At 40.0% G+C, this 16,068-nt stretch overlaps 1 protein-coding gene across 3 annotated transcripts in view; it reads left to right on the top strand.

Moving 5' to 3' along the window:
• Positions 1-12,390, top strand: part of Sli (slit guidance ligand) — a 405,923-nt gene extending 393,533 nt beyond the window's left edge. For all 3 annotated transcript variants that reach the window (XM_076768185.1, XM_076768184.1, XM_076768186.1), the window contains 14 exons: positions 1,053-1,216; positions 1,614-1,815; positions 1,896-1,967; positions 2,057-2,128; positions 2,842-2,913; positions 2,991-3,154; positions 3,579-3,798; positions 4,600-4,909; positions 5,002-5,215; positions 5,300-5,761; positions 5,837-6,037; positions 6,126-6,281; positions 6,385-6,524; positions 7,313-12,390. In XM_076768185.1, the coding sequence (XP_076624300.1) occupies positions 1,053-1,216; positions 1,614-1,815; positions 1,896-1,967; positions 2,057-2,128; positions 2,842-2,913; positions 2,991-3,154; positions 3,579-3,798; positions 4,600-4,909; positions 5,002-5,215; positions 5,300-5,761; positions 5,837-6,037; positions 6,126-6,281; positions 6,385-6,524; positions 7,313-7,399 (2,536 nt within the window). In that variant the 3' untranslated portion in view covers positions 7,400-12,390. The remainder of the gene's footprint in view (positions 1-1,052; positions 1,217-1,613; positions 1,816-1,895; positions 1,968-2,056; positions 2,129-2,841; positions 2,914-2,990; positions 3,155-3,578; positions 3,799-4,599; positions 4,910-5,001; positions 5,216-5,299; positions 5,762-5,836; positions 6,038-6,125; positions 6,282-6,384; positions 6,525-7,312) is intronic.
• The last annotated feature ends 3,678 nt before the right edge of the window (positions 12,391-16,068 follow it).

The raw sequence follows: 16,068 nt of genomic DNA, 5'->3' as shown, positions 1-16,068 counted from the left end.
CGACGGTATGTCTATTGACCAAAAATGATTGTAACTGACCCCTGCAAGTGAAAATAATTTTTTTAGAACGATTTGAAATTTTTTAATTCCGCCGAAAAATTTCACATCTACACGAATTTTTTCTCTCGAAGGTGCGTAGAATATATCCTTTTAATTTAAGTAATGTAAAACTAAAACACATTACCATGCACAAGGTCATTTCAAAATCATGTTATAATGCATCGTTAAATTGGTCTCAGCGCCCACTATTACGTCATGGCAGTAAATTGAAATGTGAATTGAACTGTTAAATTGGAGGGTTTGGGTCGTTAAAACTGGTGGATATTGCGCTATTGTTCTCTCACAGCGTGCGTCTCTACTATTTAACTATTACAAGCGACATTATTTAACAATTATTGTTAATCATTATTGGATAGAAGTTACTAGTAACAGATGCTAATGAAATAATTAAATTTGTGGACTAGAGTAGTCAATGCAATTAATATCACAGAAATATATTACTATTATATAGTATAATGTATATTATGTATACGTTTAATAATTGATTATTGCAAAAACAATTATTTTAAATGACTACAAACGAGACTATCAAACCGATGCACTTGGGGATTTAACATTGATAAGTGAATAGTGCACATATTTCTCTTTATGTAACTACCACAAGTATCTCTAAATAGCTATCGTTAACGAAAGGAATATTAAGAAGCTCGTACACAATCATAGGTATTATAAATGAGATTTTTCAATTGTACTAGTTATGAGGCATTGCACTGTTACTCTTTGGTAATAGTGGAATTAGTAAGTTATTAATGACTGGAAATTATTGTTGATAAGAGAACATAAAAATTACTCACAGAGTAGGTTAGTAGTTGTAAGAAAATGAATATTTAATTAGTGTAATATTACAGGGGGGCTGTACGGATCGTGACTGGTTAATATTCATTTTAGTTTTAATGCATACGCTCCAACTTCCTTAATACCCTCTGCTAAAATATTTCATGCTTCCGTGCACATAATTAATGGCAGTTTAACAAATTGCCTCCCATTTTCAGCAACATGCAAGGCAATCCTTTGTCCTGTAATTGTCATCTCGCGTGGTTCGCTGGATGGCTAAGAAAACGCGACATGTCTGACGTGGTTGGACACTGTCACGATCCGCCACGATTGAAGGATGCTGTCATCAAGGACATCCCTCATCATGAATTCAAATGCAACAGTACGATTCCCATTCTTTACACAAAAAAAAAAACTAAATTTCCAATTGCTATCTGAGCTACATTAAGATCCGTATCGCTGAAACTAATTCTTAAATTAACTGCTGATTTAACCTACTTTAAATCTTTCGAAAACGAGGTTTTACTTCAAACAAAAATAAGTAATTCCTGAATAGATCAACGTCGATCTCGCTAGTAATATTTTTCTATAGATTAACGAAACGTTCTAAGAGGAAAATTTCTTTGAAGAGCATTAAATTTCACAAACTATTATTAAAACTGTAAGTTTCATAGAAGAAACAAAGTCCATCGATTAAAAATATACCCTGAAATTTTCTTCGCTTTCTTTTCAAATTGATCACGAGATCAACGATCCATCGTCTACTTTATAAATTGCAGACGACAGTGTGGGTTGCCTAGGAGACGATTACTGTCCACCCCAATGTAATTGCGCCGGGTCAGTGGTGAGGTGTTCGAGGTCTCAGCTTACAGAGATTCCACGTGGGATTCCGCCGGAAACCACCGAGCTGTATTTGGACGTGAATGACATCAAGACGATCCAGCCAGAGAGGCTGAACCACCTGAGGATTCTCACTAGATTGTAAATAAAATACACGCGCAAATTTCATCCCGAGAAGAATCGAATACAAAAATACTAAAGCCAAGTTCTCGCGCTTTCAGGGACCTGAGCAACAATCAGATCGCGATGCTATCGAACGACACCTTCAAGAACCTCACCAAATTGTCACACCTGTAAGTTAATGTTGTGATTCTCTCATTTCTCGAAATAATAATTATAACTCGATATCGAGTTTGCTATTGCCTGATTATTCTTTTTCCAGGATCATCAGTTACAACAAGCTACAATGTGTTCAACGCAACGCTCTCGCCGGCTTGAAATCGCTGAGAATAATGTGAGTTTCGATTATCCATTACTTTTCTTCACAGACAATACGTAGATTTACATCTTTGTTTCGTATTCAGTATTTCCAATGTTCTCCATAAATTATGGAGAAAGAATTACTCGAAATAGCGGGGCGGAAGGCGCGGGGGAAACGGGACCATTTTTCTTCCGAAACTTCCGTATCTGAATGAAACACTGGGAGCTTTCAGCGGAGCTTTGGTTCTCCGTGAATGGAGAACGCAGGGGGAAAAGAACAATTGATAATTGGGCATACATTAAAGTTCGATAATGGTATAAATGGAATCCGCGATGTCAAAGAAACAATCTGTGCCGAATTAACGAGCAAAAACGCGCCGTTTTATCGGTCGCGACGATTCGTGATATATTACCAACGTTTATTCCCCCCCGGTATCGCTATTAATTTTATTTGCGGAGACAATTTGAGGAATGATTATTCACAATAAACGAATTATTTTAATTTACGATTTAAATTACTTGCTCGAGCTGTCAGTATCGGAAACAATTTATTCGATCGTTTCAATTTTAATTATTTTGTCTTTAAATTCCTCTGAAATAGAAATTCGATTCCAACGTTGCGCCAATAATTATTGCATTTAAATTATATTAGCATATCGACACTTATAGAAAGTAATTGCTCTTTTTCTAAACAAAAATTCATTGTGGAACCGTTGAATAATGATTTGTAATTTCGGTTTACGTCAGGTCTCTCCACGGTAACGACATTTCCGTAATCCCCGAGGGCGCATTCGAGGATCTCAAATCTATAACCCACCTGTGAGTATCTCTCACGTTCCGCGATCGAACGTACTGCATTCTCGACGTCGATAATTCACCGACCGGTGTGTTTATAGTGCTCTGGGGTCCAACCCGCTCTATTGCGACTGCAGTATGCGATGGTTGGCCGAGTGGGTGAAGAAAGACTTCGTGGAGGCAGGTATCGCCAGATGCATGGAGCCGCCAGCAATGAGGGACAAACTCCTTCTGACGACGCCTGCAACCGCGTTCCAATGCAAAAGTATGTACTTCCATGACAGATATCGCGATCGCGGCAAACGTGGCCAGTTGCAGCAATCAGATTTAAGCACTTTCCACTTGTAGACTCTTGGATCGATGCCTTTAGCAACCCCTAGGGTTTTCATCGCAATTGTTTATTCGCGAGAAGATAATCAAAATGTTTCCTTGATCCTCTGGAAATGTTCCAACCATTTTATCGACGCTCTGGATCAGTGTTTCTATCGTATAGTGTTGTAGGAATTATCGGAGTTCGTGTGGTTAGCTGGCCACGATTGCTCGCAATCGCCTCAATGCTCCGCACGTGCAGATGTTTTTGATTTTCTCACTGGCCCGTGACGCAGTCTGTTTAGTTCATGGTTTTTTGGCCCGTCGTCACAATGGGGTACTAAAATTGCTCATTAATCGTAGACCTTTCTTCCGCGCAGCCAGCCAACAGCCAGCCGAAGTCTTGGCCAAGTGCGACTTGTGCTACACTTCGCCATGCCAGAACGGAGGATTTTGCGAGACGCTCCCGGATCGGAAGTTCCGTTGCAAGTGCGCGCCAGGATATCATGGGGACCGGTGTGAACATAAAATTGACGCGTGCTATGGAAATCCTTGCCGGAACACCGGAACTTGCAAAGTACTGGAGGAAGGAAGATTCAGGTACCAAACGTCTCAGCCAACTAGCCAAGTAGACTTTGGCCAGCTCGTTCGGGTCTGACCTCTATTTGCTCGTTCAGTGGTACCCGTAGTAGTAACGTCTGCGCCAGGTTCTCATCGAGTGAAATTTTCTCGACAAATTCAATTTCTCCAAGTTCCTGGAGTAACTCGCGGTTCACACTTGCACGAGAATCCTGCTGCAGACGTGATCTTCCATACACGGAAGACACGACTGCAATTAGTAGTTTTTGACAACCGAGTAGACGTGCACGAGATATACTAATGTACACGGTATAGTTAAATATTAGGGATGTGCGGGTAACCGAAACACGAAACATGAAACAGATCGCACACTCCTAAATATCTACTGTAGCATACTGCATCGTTCTCGAAGGAAATTAAACCACGGATAAAACCAAAGCGAGTGTAGACAGTAGTATGTGCAAGCCAAAGATTACGGTTGCGTATCGACGCAAAAACATTTTACGTGTTGACGAGTAGACTATAGATCGTAGTTTCAGTAGCACTAAATTGCACGTAGACAGAACCGTGCTCTCTTGTGTAAATAAACAAAACGGGACCCCTGCACGTGAGCCCCGAAGAGTAGCAGCCACGCGCAACAACTTATCAACAAAAGAATTTCCTAAGTAAAATTGCAGCAAGCCTACGACTGCTCGAGGATTAAATTTTTAAAAATTGTACTCGTGGGTAAGTTGATTGCGCGTGGCGATATCGATTGGCGGATGCACCGCGATCGAAGATCATGGTCAATGTCTCGATTGACGATCAGTCGGTGTGTGACAGTTGCGACTGCGCCCCCGGGTACAAGGGACTTCGATGCGAGAACAACGTCGACGACTGCGAGAACAACAAGTGCGCAAATAACGCCACCTGCGTCGACCTCGTACAGGCCTACAGATGCGACTGCGCCCCAGGATTCATGGGCGAGTACTGCGAGGAGAAGATACCCTTTTGCACAAAAGGGCACGACCCCTGCGAGAACGGGGGCCGATGCGTCGACCACGGGACCTACTATAGCTGCGAATGCCCAATCGGCTTCACCGGCCTCAATTGTTCCACCAACTTGGATGACTGCGGTGATCATATGTGCCAGGTACTTGTTCCTCTTCTATCTTACTCGATAATGATTCACCAAACACTCGAACTATCTCACTCGTGTCCACTTGACTATTGAATATTTTTCAGAACGGTGCTACTTGCATCGACGGCATAAACAATTACGTTTGTAAGTGCGCGGCGGACTACACAGGGAGGTACTGCGAGGCTGCACCCTCGACAGCCATGTTGTATCCACAAACTAGTCCATGTGCACACCATGACTGTCAGCACGGTGCATGTTTCCAACCAGCTCCCGCTTCCGCCGCGGACTACCTTTGCCAGTGCCACCCCGGCTACACCGGTGAGCAATCAGACTAATTGTTCAACGTTCTCAAACGGCATAAAACTTTCGCTATTTTTATGCTGTTTGACATCCTGTTTTAAGGAAAACGATGCGAGTACCTGACGAGTTTGAGCTTCGTGGACAACAGCTCGCTGGTCGAGCTGGAGCCACTACGCACGAGGCCGGAAGCGAACGTGACCATCGTGTTCACGACCATACAGGAGAACGGGGTCCTCCTCTACGACGGCCAGAACGGCGACCACCTCGCAGTGGAGCTGTTCAACGGCCGCGTAAGAGTCTCGTACGACGTGGGTAACTACCCAACCTCGACGATGTACAGTTACGAAATGGTAGCCGACGGCAAGTTCCACGTAGCGGAACTTCTCGCGATCAAGAAGAACTTCACGATGAGAGTCGACCGCGGTTCTGCTAGGAGCATCATCAACGAGGGTCCTAAGGAGTACCTGAAGCTTCTCGCGCCTATGTACGTCGGCGGCGTTACGCCGGAAGTCGCCAACATAGCATTCACGGAGTTCCACTTGAGGAACATCACGAGCTTCCAAGGTCAGTTTCAGACTAATCGATGCAACCGCGCTACCAGATTGTTCGTTTAGGAAAATGATTCTAATTTTATCTCAGGCTGCATCTCCGAGATGTGGATCAATCACAAGTTAGTAGACTTCAGCAACGCCGCTAAAATGCACCGCGTGACTCCTGGATGCATGTCTAACGACGAAGAGGCTGACGAGGCGCGAGACGTCATCGAACCGGAAGGAATGATGAATAGTGGCAGCAACGAGGAACCTATGCAACAAGAGAACACGGATCACGAGCATTCCGGTGAGTATTTAAGAATCTCCTATCGAAACATTGCTCTAGGACAACTTTTCTAAGGGTAAACAATTAATCCAACCACGATCGATTGTAGACATCGTTATGACAGTACCTGGCACGATAATTTCGGACCCCTGCGCGGGTCACGGATGCAGGAAAGGCTCGCAATGCGTGCCCTCGCCTATAGAAAGTCCTTATCCGTATACGTGCCGGTGTCAAACTGGATGGCATGGGCGGTACTGTGAGAAAGGTACGGCCATTTTTAATATTACCAATCTACGATGCCCCAATAACCCAATACCCAACAGGGTCAAGCTAACAGAAAGTATATAATATGGGTGTTTCTATTGCAGCACCGACATGTCGCAAGGAACACACTAGAGAGTTCTATAGCGAGAATGGATGTCGGAGTAGACGACCAGTGAAGCTTGCCAAGTGCTGGGGTAGCTGTGGCAACTCTTGCTGCCTGCCACGGAAGACAAAACGACGCAAGGTACGATCCAATTATAGAAAATAAAAGTGTCTGTCTGAATACATAGCAAACTACTTGCTTATTAATGCTGTGTAAACGATAAACTGGGTTCTATTTAATCCTTTATCCTGTATTCTTGACTAACACGAGCGTAAATTCACCATAGAAAAGTAGGAAATGGATAACACTAAGCAACGATGTACACTGTTGCAGTGAAGAGATTTTTCAGTAGTATGTCCCTTGATATAGTCAGACATAGATAGAAACCAACACATCTACGACTATTTTCCTTACAATGTGCAGTTCCAAGTATACAAAATCGCTACAGGAAACAGTATGACAGTTCATTAACTGAGTGAAAGTTAGAAAGTTAGAGTCAGCGAAAGACTTTATGAGAAAGACGTCAAAAACAGTCATAGAGTAATGAGTGGAATGCACAAGACTTACAGATTAGCAAAGATCCTTATATTTAACCTACGCGCCTACCTAACATTACACACGTTTATCAGATAAAACAGTCAAGATATTATGGGAGATTTATCAGAGAGAGTAATTAGTGAAACGCACAAGACTTGCAGGCTAGCATACACAGACATTGACTATACTAAAGTCGACGCACAATATTGTGGTCGTTCAAGACCTCTTGTACCATTATAAATAAAATCACAATTTGCTACCTTTTTTGATATTGCTATGCATCTTCCTAAACAGTAGAGTGGGGTTTATCTCTGACCTGATTATGAACTACGTTAACACCCAGTGATTTTCAATGTGTCCGATCGATAAAAGATGCGACGAATTTATTGCAGGTTCGACTGATTTGCGCTGACGGGATGAGGTACACAAAGGACGTCGATCTAGTGCGCAAGTGCACGTGCACCCGGAAATGCTACTAGCCAGAATGGCGGGACAGTGGGCGCCACAGGTGTTCCATAAATATTCGTCGAGACGTTTCGAGACCGAGAGGAAGAAACCCCCGAGAACCGAGCAGTGTCCCAATTCGAACTTACTACGCTGTGCACACACGGGTGATGTGCCGAGAGTCGATTATAAATCCAGAGGGACGCCCCCGCGTGGTCCTCGACGCATCCTCGTGAAACGCGTAAACGAAACATTGGGCCGTAAACTGCCAGGCCGTAATCCAAGATGGACACACACTTGCAAACACTCGATATATACACCTACACAAATACGCATACGTACATAACGCATACATACAAACACACACACACACAGCCGGCTCAGTGTGATATATATTCGAACGAGAAGAAAAGAATTATATCGTGCGTACGTGGACACGGGACTATCGATATTGAAAACAGTTTAACGCATACTAGGTATTATTAATCGTATGTTTAACGATGAGAGTGGAGAGTGGAAAACCGTGCAAACATGGACCGCAGACGCACGTGTTCCGCACTATCGCAAGAGTTTTACGCACGATCGCAGAAACCACGCAGCATCGTTCGCTCAGTGTGAAATAGATCTAATGAATGATGTCGGTGGTGGATGGAGTATGATCGAATGTAAAGAATTCACGCTTAATATTCCGATCTCTCAGAATTTTCATTCGGCACATTAACGAGCACAGTTAAACACGGTAACTTGGGCTCCCGAGACTTCCATGGTGCATCACCTAATCGACGATCTCCGATTTTTATGAAACTTGGCTGAGAAACAGAGCATCGAAAAATATTAGACCTGTATATTTTTTTTGTAAATTATTATCCCGTTGCCCACTGGGTCTGAGCTGTCCTCAACGTTGTGGATGAAATTAATTTTTCAATCGATTTTGTCAAAAATTAACGGTTGATATTTTTTTAATGCTCCATTTATTTATTACGTTTCATCGAAATCGGATATTTTCAATCGCACGATGTCCTTCGTTAGAGAAAATAAGAAGAGGTTGCTTTCAGGATATTTTCAACCGTACAGAGAAAGTCATATCATCCGTTTTGAATGTTCAGTGTTGTAAAATTTCAGTTCGAACGTAACAAACATTAGTCTGAGAGGTCGAAATTTTGCATTAAAAATGCATTAACATCGGGTATAATAAATGCTTCGCTAGAGAGCTGAGCTTCGTGCAACTATTTTCCAAATCCGTTGCATGCTCGCAACACTTAACTGCCTGACGATTTATAATTGTAACTTAAGTGCAACACAAGTAAAGGAGAGAAGTAAACAAAAAAAAAAAGGTAAAGAAATAAACGATATCGCATAAGTATTAAAGATGTATAGGGAGCTTCACGTTTCTCCGAAACTTTTCCAGTTAATTGTGAAACTTGATGGGCTGTTAGGTCTATTATCCTCTGAGTAAACGTTTGTATAAACACGTTCTTGAACATGCAAGTTGCGTTTACACCGGCAAAGAGTGACGGACATCTCACCGAGAGATTTTTAAATGACACATTGAAGGAAATATCAACCCCTAAGACGAATTATTACATCGGTTTCTCTCGTTATTTTGTTACTGTCTTAATCGTCTTATCATTTAAGAAACGTTCCTTTCTCATAAATATTTAACCTCTCGATAATTAGTGGAATAATTTAACACAGCGGAGGGTATATTTAAAAGACATACAGTATTTCTTGTCCTGTTCATGCGTTTCGTTGCAATACTATCGTCGTGACACCAAATTCGAAAGCAAAGCAAATGTGTAAAAGACTTCTCAATCAGGAAAGTAACTTCGTTCGCGGGAACATTCTACTATAACACGCGTGTTTGTAAACTTTTTATAATTTCTTAAATTCTTCGGGGAAAAATTGAAAGAAAAAAATTTTTCATGCAACTGGATGCTTGAAGAAGGCGAAAAATGACTAAAATCCACTGAACGAGGTCTCCAGGGAAGGCTGAAGGACTCCCAGAACCTCGAATTCTTCATTCCACGGCCTAAACGCGTTGCTTCGAGGTTCGTCGTGCGAATTGCACTCGAGGGCAGCCGACTAAAAACGCCGGGTCGAGAAATTCTACGCGACCGCGATTAGAAAAACGAATTGTAAATCTGACGGCGAGGCGAACGTAACTAATGTGACCCGGGACGACTAAGCTTTGCTCCCCGGGTGGCAGAGGACCGCGTAATTATTTTTGTATGAGCACATAATTTATAAATCGAGCGTCGACGATGAGTTTGCGATTGTTTTCATCGGGTTGGCGCGATTCGTTCGAACTACTTAAGTCCCTCTTAATGTTTCGCGTACCTATTTAACGTGTACCTACTCTGCGGATAACTGCATTGCATCTTCCACTGCCAGTATTTAAGTCGTATTTATTCGCCAACGGACTATCAGAACAGGAAACTTTCGGTAGATTTTATTGTTATCGATCGATTGTTCTTCGTGCACTTTCAGACAGTTCTTAGGATTCGGTTTTCTTAAAGGCAAACGAACTCGTAGAGAGCACGATCGAGCCCTTTGCACTCTTCTGCGATCCGGATAAAAGCTGATTACCGGGGGTGCAATGGGTTAAGTCAATCAGAAAAATACTCAACCACATGTGCACGGTGTTCAGCATTTTCAACCCATTCGGTACGCGTGATTGTCAAACAGTTGAATTGAAATAGCTGAATGCACGACTCAAGAAAGTTACTCATTTCGACCATTTGGATGCCCCAGTTGCCTTAACTCTGTTCTTTTTACGCATTTAAAACCATTATTCTTTCTATAATAATTCTATAATAATTTTAATATTTAAGCAATTGTTCGAAAATGGTCCAACTTTGTTGTATAAAATCTTATTCGAAGCTACACGTAATGTAGAGCATCTTAAAAATTTCCACAGTGAAACAAATGAATATTCATAAAATATTTGTGAAATAAATATATATTGAGAAGGCACACACAGCTGATTTCAACAATCGATTACAGTCGACAATCGTGCCGAAAGGGTACCAATCAATTTTTCTTAACGTACTTTTATATTATGTTAAGTAGTATAGTCACATTTAGTATAGTAGAATATTTTTATTTTACGTTATTATGCTCGTAACTAGTATTTCCGATGCAGGATTTTGTACCAGCGTTTTTTTTTTTTTATTTCATAGAATTCTTTACGATAAAAGTTACTTTTACTACTTGTGTATTCGTTTCTATGAGAAAATATTGAACAGAATGGGATGGCAGAAGCGATACGCAGCATATATTGTAGCACCGTCGAATGTGTCACTTATTGTTACTGATTTTCTCCTTATACGCCGTAGTGAAATAATAGGTGTATCATAGCGACGTATTTTACGGTTTCATAGTATTAATAGTAACGTAAGTTGCCTACAGCGTTGCGTTTGAAAATTAATTTCTTCGCAAATTAGGTTTGAACGCGTTTGAATTTGGTTTCAGAGCTACGGATTTACTGGAGATTGTTGTTGTTGTTAACACGTTGCTTGCCGATCAGGGTACCTTCTAAATTAACGAACGAATTTCATTGGCAAACGTTCAATTTACTAACTTTATATATAAATAAGCTAACGAATCAATTCCTGTGAAATCTAATTGAGAATAACATGATTGGCGAGCAATGTATCGAATATCTATAAATCAAATTTGAGAAAAGCATGAACAGACATGATCGAAAGTTTTCAGAACTTGGTCGCAACTCTAGAGACTTCTCTGTCGGCAAAGCAGGAAATTATGGTAGCGATCTTTTTTACCGACAAACGGTACTACTAATTAACGCCATCTGTACTAAAAACACGAAACTAACGTAGCTTCTGCGATGCTAGAAACTGTTTTACCATTGAATAGAAGATCTACACGATCCAGAACATGCTCAAAAGTTACGTAACCTACGAGCTTTTTAATTGGTACGGAATTAAGACTAGTAGCTGTTTTAAATTATTTCTCCAAGCCCATTGTGGGCGAAATTCCATAGCAGATCATGTTTTATAGCAAACTAAACTCCATGTTAGATCAAACTTCACTGTGAAACTTGAGCAATTGAGGAGCTTGGTCTATAATGGTACATCCACTGTGAAACTTGGTCCACCATGGAACCTAATCCATACAAAATCGTAGGGTATAGTCTAAGTTGGATCATTATAGCACACTGCAAAACTTGGGCCACAGTGAGGCAGAGACTACCAAATTCTAGACGACGAGAATTCAACGTCAATATTGCCAATCACGAATCTAAACAATCTAAATAAAGTCTATTGACCTTCTTTGTTCAACTTTGATTCGAATCAGGTTAAAAATCCCGTATCGATTAGTACACGAAAAATAAATTGTAACCGACGTTCTGGAAGCTTATCGATTCCGTTGAAAACAAGAACAGAGGCCAGGTTGAGACGTCTAAGACCTGTACCGACGCTGCCAGTTACACGAAGGAAGTTGCGAGGGCCGTAGTCATTAATGAATTCCGCATTCGACCAAACATACGTGCGAGTAATTCTCCTTGTAACGAGATTAACGTCGCGCGGGACGTTTAACAGAGAGAAAAAGAAGAAGAGAAGAGACAGATATAGGGTTTTCTACGAAGCTTACGTCTATACTGGACAATAATGAGAGAAGAGACGAGGGATTCGGTTAACGATGGCGAAGAGCGTTCGAGACTTGTGATTGCTCGAAATTCCTACGAGTTATATTTGTACATTTACTTTACGAGAAACCTTAATATATTTCACGGATCGGTGGACTATAGCGCATGCGACTGAAGTATACCAGTTTAAGAGTCTTTACGCTTAAAGTATAGCAAATGCTCTCGTTCTCGGATCAGCCGAAATGTATTTCTCGAGAATATAGTGTTTCGATACTTCCGGTCGCGTCTGTCCGGTTGCCAGGCTCCTTTCGTTTGGGGGAAAAAGAAAAATAAGCAAAAGCATTTGTTTCATCGACTCAACCTACCTAAATAACTGTAAACTGCGTAATAAATATAATTATTATTGTTCCTTCTCGATATTCTCGTCGTGATTATTTTTTACATCCTTGAATTCCCGAGTGCGAAAACGGTGAAATGAAATTAACACGTCACCGGTGAACGGAGATCAGAACCAAATTGCGAAGGAAATGGACAGTGAAGCAAATGTTTTCTGTGACCATGTTCACTTCACGCCCTGAAGCCAGAAAGATTGCTATATTTTACGTGTAGAATTCTAGGAAGAGTATAAGAATATTAAGCAGCAGTTCCTTTTACTTTACTTAGTCAATAAATCGCACCGTCTGTCACGAATTGCTTTGTCTCGTTTAGAATTCGCCGATTTTTCTTCGAGATCAGTAAAATCGATTGTTACACGCACGAATTGTATAGAAAAGTTCCAGTTTCGTTTGGCTTCGCGTCAGTTTTCTTGCACATCCTTCGACTTGATGAATTCCGCGCGAGATTCTGTGATAAGTGATTCTGTTAAGGGCAAGTATCGATGTGAATCTCCGAGATCGCGACTCTTTGGCCACGATAGTGATCCAATCACGATCGTTTCTGATCAGCAAAAGCTGTCACTGTTCGCTTATAGCCAACTAAAAATATTCAAGCCTGAAAATTCGAAACCTCGCGCCGATTTTTATTTATCATTCTGGTAAAGGAAACAAAACTGTATGTAAATGCAAAAGCTTTCGATCGTTGAAGAAAGAGCTTGTAAATTTATTTTTATTGCTCCCAGCGACAATGTAGGGTCGAAATTTCGCGACGAGGTGAAAATTTTAATGAAATATTTATTAGCATTAAAAAAATCTGCGAACAGCCTCGAAATTAATTATTTCCTTACGCTTTGAACGAAAACACCCGAAAATTTGCAACGATATTTCTATCTTCTTTATCAGAGCGAAAAAATAAAAACGATGCGAACTGTAAAATTTCGAACATACACTTATCAGAACGACACCCAAAGAATTGATGATTTCGATGAGATTTCTATGTCTAAGAACTATGTATGAATGAGGAACTGGTCTGAATGGGTAGCGTGAGAAAATCAGAGTATAAGTGTGTTTAACACGCGACACGTTTTACCAAATAAAAAAGAAAAAAGAAATAAAGGAGATGGAATACTGCATGCCTAGAAGTATTATAGCTATACACACGTAGGTATATCGATCTAGACACTAGCATAAAAACGAAATATCTATGTTTATATAATGTAACAAATTCTCGGAGTATGGACGCTATGAAATAAATGTACGTAATGTTTAACAAATTTCTGGTGTACGTTCGATTCATTTCACACACGTGTTACGGAATTCTAAGAAGAAGGATAAGCTATACGTCTGAAAACGATTGGAAAAAGAATTGTTACTTTTCCATCAGATTATTTTGATACTGCGTGCAATCTCTCTTGATATTAGTTTGTTGTTACGAGAAAAACGTATCGAATAGTCTATTATAGTCTATTATCGTGATTATGTTGATTGCAGCAATTTTCTGTAACGAGTGAGAACTTCTTCTTATCATTCTGCAATCTTCTCAACTGGCAGCTATTACGGAAACAGTAGTATGGGACGTAATATGTCAGACAATTCGCGACCACCGTCACTTGTCGATGCAATTAAAACGCTTTTCAAATTTTCACAGACGAGTGTACGAAATTTTTTTTGTCACTTGGGGAATTTGCAAAATTTTTTTGACTAATTAAAAAAGAATTTTAATATCTTTGCAACACGGTTGTAAAGAAACCTATTGAAATGATTTAATATAGAGAATAAATGTTTCAGAGTTACCATGCAACTATATGTAAATAACAGACTACTTATAAAAGTTTAAGTTTATACTTGGACATATTTAAAACATAGAAAATGTCTACAGTTATATTTCCAAATGAATTTCAAATGGGAAGATAGTTTATCGAATATTGATTATAGCCTGTCGCGGAATATTTTCTTTATGCTTTCTTCATTTATCTTCTGACACTTTCCTTCGGAATTATGTGCAGTTTCTATTAGAAAAGGGGGCAGGAATCCTGATAAAATTACCACGTTATTTATTATTGAATAAAAAATAGTAAAAGTGCTGTACGACAGTCGACGAGTCTCGCTAATTTATCTACGCGTAATTGTTAAATAATTTCCACACCTCGAGTTAAATAAAAAGTTCACGGCGCGAAGCTAAGTGGAATGCACGCGACATGTAGGTCAAGCGTTTTAGCAACAATTATCGCGGAATGATTACGCGTTATTTATTAAGCGTTTGCTAAGCGCGTTAAATCAAAAATTTTAGCGATCAATAATCAACAGGGGACGATTAACGGTAGCGTGTTATTTTTTAATTAAACGTGTCAACGAATTACGACTGTCGAATGCAACTTCTAATAAGTGGAACGAAGGATGCAATTGCAATTCGTTAATATCGTTCGCTTAATCACTGAAACCCAGATGTAAATGTTACTGTAGGTCAACAAACAGTTACGACAGTAGTGAATATTATTATTCATTGTAATAAAATTTGAATTTAACTAAAGAAATACTATTTATTATAAGAATAATAATAAATTATGTATCAATATTATTTGCTCCAATAATATTAATATGTCAATATTTAAGATCGTACTGTGTAACGTACTGGCTTACTATTGTCTAATTGATGATTAACGAACAGCAATGTTGCGTTGTTAAATTAAATCAAATCGGGTCGAAATTTATACGAGACAATAAAAAAGATTCGTAGAACCGCGAACGAAAACGAGTCTTACGTGCCTCCTCGTGTGAGTCACCAGAAGTGTAACAAATAAATCTGACAACGAGATAATAGACAAATTGGCTCTGCACGCATCCGACGCATTATTAGTCGAGAATTAGAAGGTCGCGTTTCGTCCACAACGGAAGGGTTATTGATCCTTAGCTTCTACCCACGCAAAGATTACTAACGTTCGATTCAGAAAAATCAGAATCCAAACAAATTTATATCATTCTTTTAACAGAAAATCCGTAACATTCGGTAACAATTTCTTCGATCGTAACATACGTTTCTACGTCCGTATCAGCATGACCTTGGCGTGACCTTGAGATTGAAAATTCTATTTTAAATTATTTTATACTCTATATTTTGCTCCTATCATCGAGTCTTTTCTTTCCTGTTCTTGATTCTCGTTTTTTGCAATTCTAGGCATGTGTTATTTTCTTTTTCTAATTTTACCGTGTTTGGACTCATTTTTATCAGGAGAACCTCGCCAATCCATTGATGCTAGTATCCTAAAGATAGGTTGAAAACACTAGAAATTTTAATTTTTGTGATTGGACGATTCATCGTAATGCTTGCACTACTTCTTTCTCGCTTACCCTCCCTATGTATGTACATTGTCTTTGTGGAGAAAATTATGTTATGCTCAGTTCGAGACAATGAGCAGCAAGGGGGGTGAAAATTTCATTTACGAACATTTCGAGGAACTGTAAATGTATACATTATTAAACAACGACGACAAAATGCACTTTCTCGGGATTTTTTGAGATCAAAAAATATTCGATTTATAGAATATCCGCGTTGAAACGAATCGAATAAAAACGACGGTCTACCTTTGACGTTCAGACAGCCAGCGATCAACGAAAATCGTTGGTGTCCAATTGACCGTAGTTTTGCAAAGGAACTCGCGAGTTAACCGGACACTTCCGAGACACCTTTTACAGAACTAGACCTCGTGATAGTACCCTCAAT

Source organism: Colletes latitarsis, chromosome 7, assembly GCF_051014445.1.
Source record: "Colletes latitarsis isolate SP2378_abdomen chromosome 7, iyColLati1, whole genome shotgun sequence".
Taxonomy (NCBI): domain Eukaryota; kingdom Metazoa; phylum Arthropoda; class Insecta; order Hymenoptera; family Colletidae; genus Colletes; species Colletes latitarsis.
This window is presented reverse-complemented; position numbering and strand designations above follow the sequence as displayed.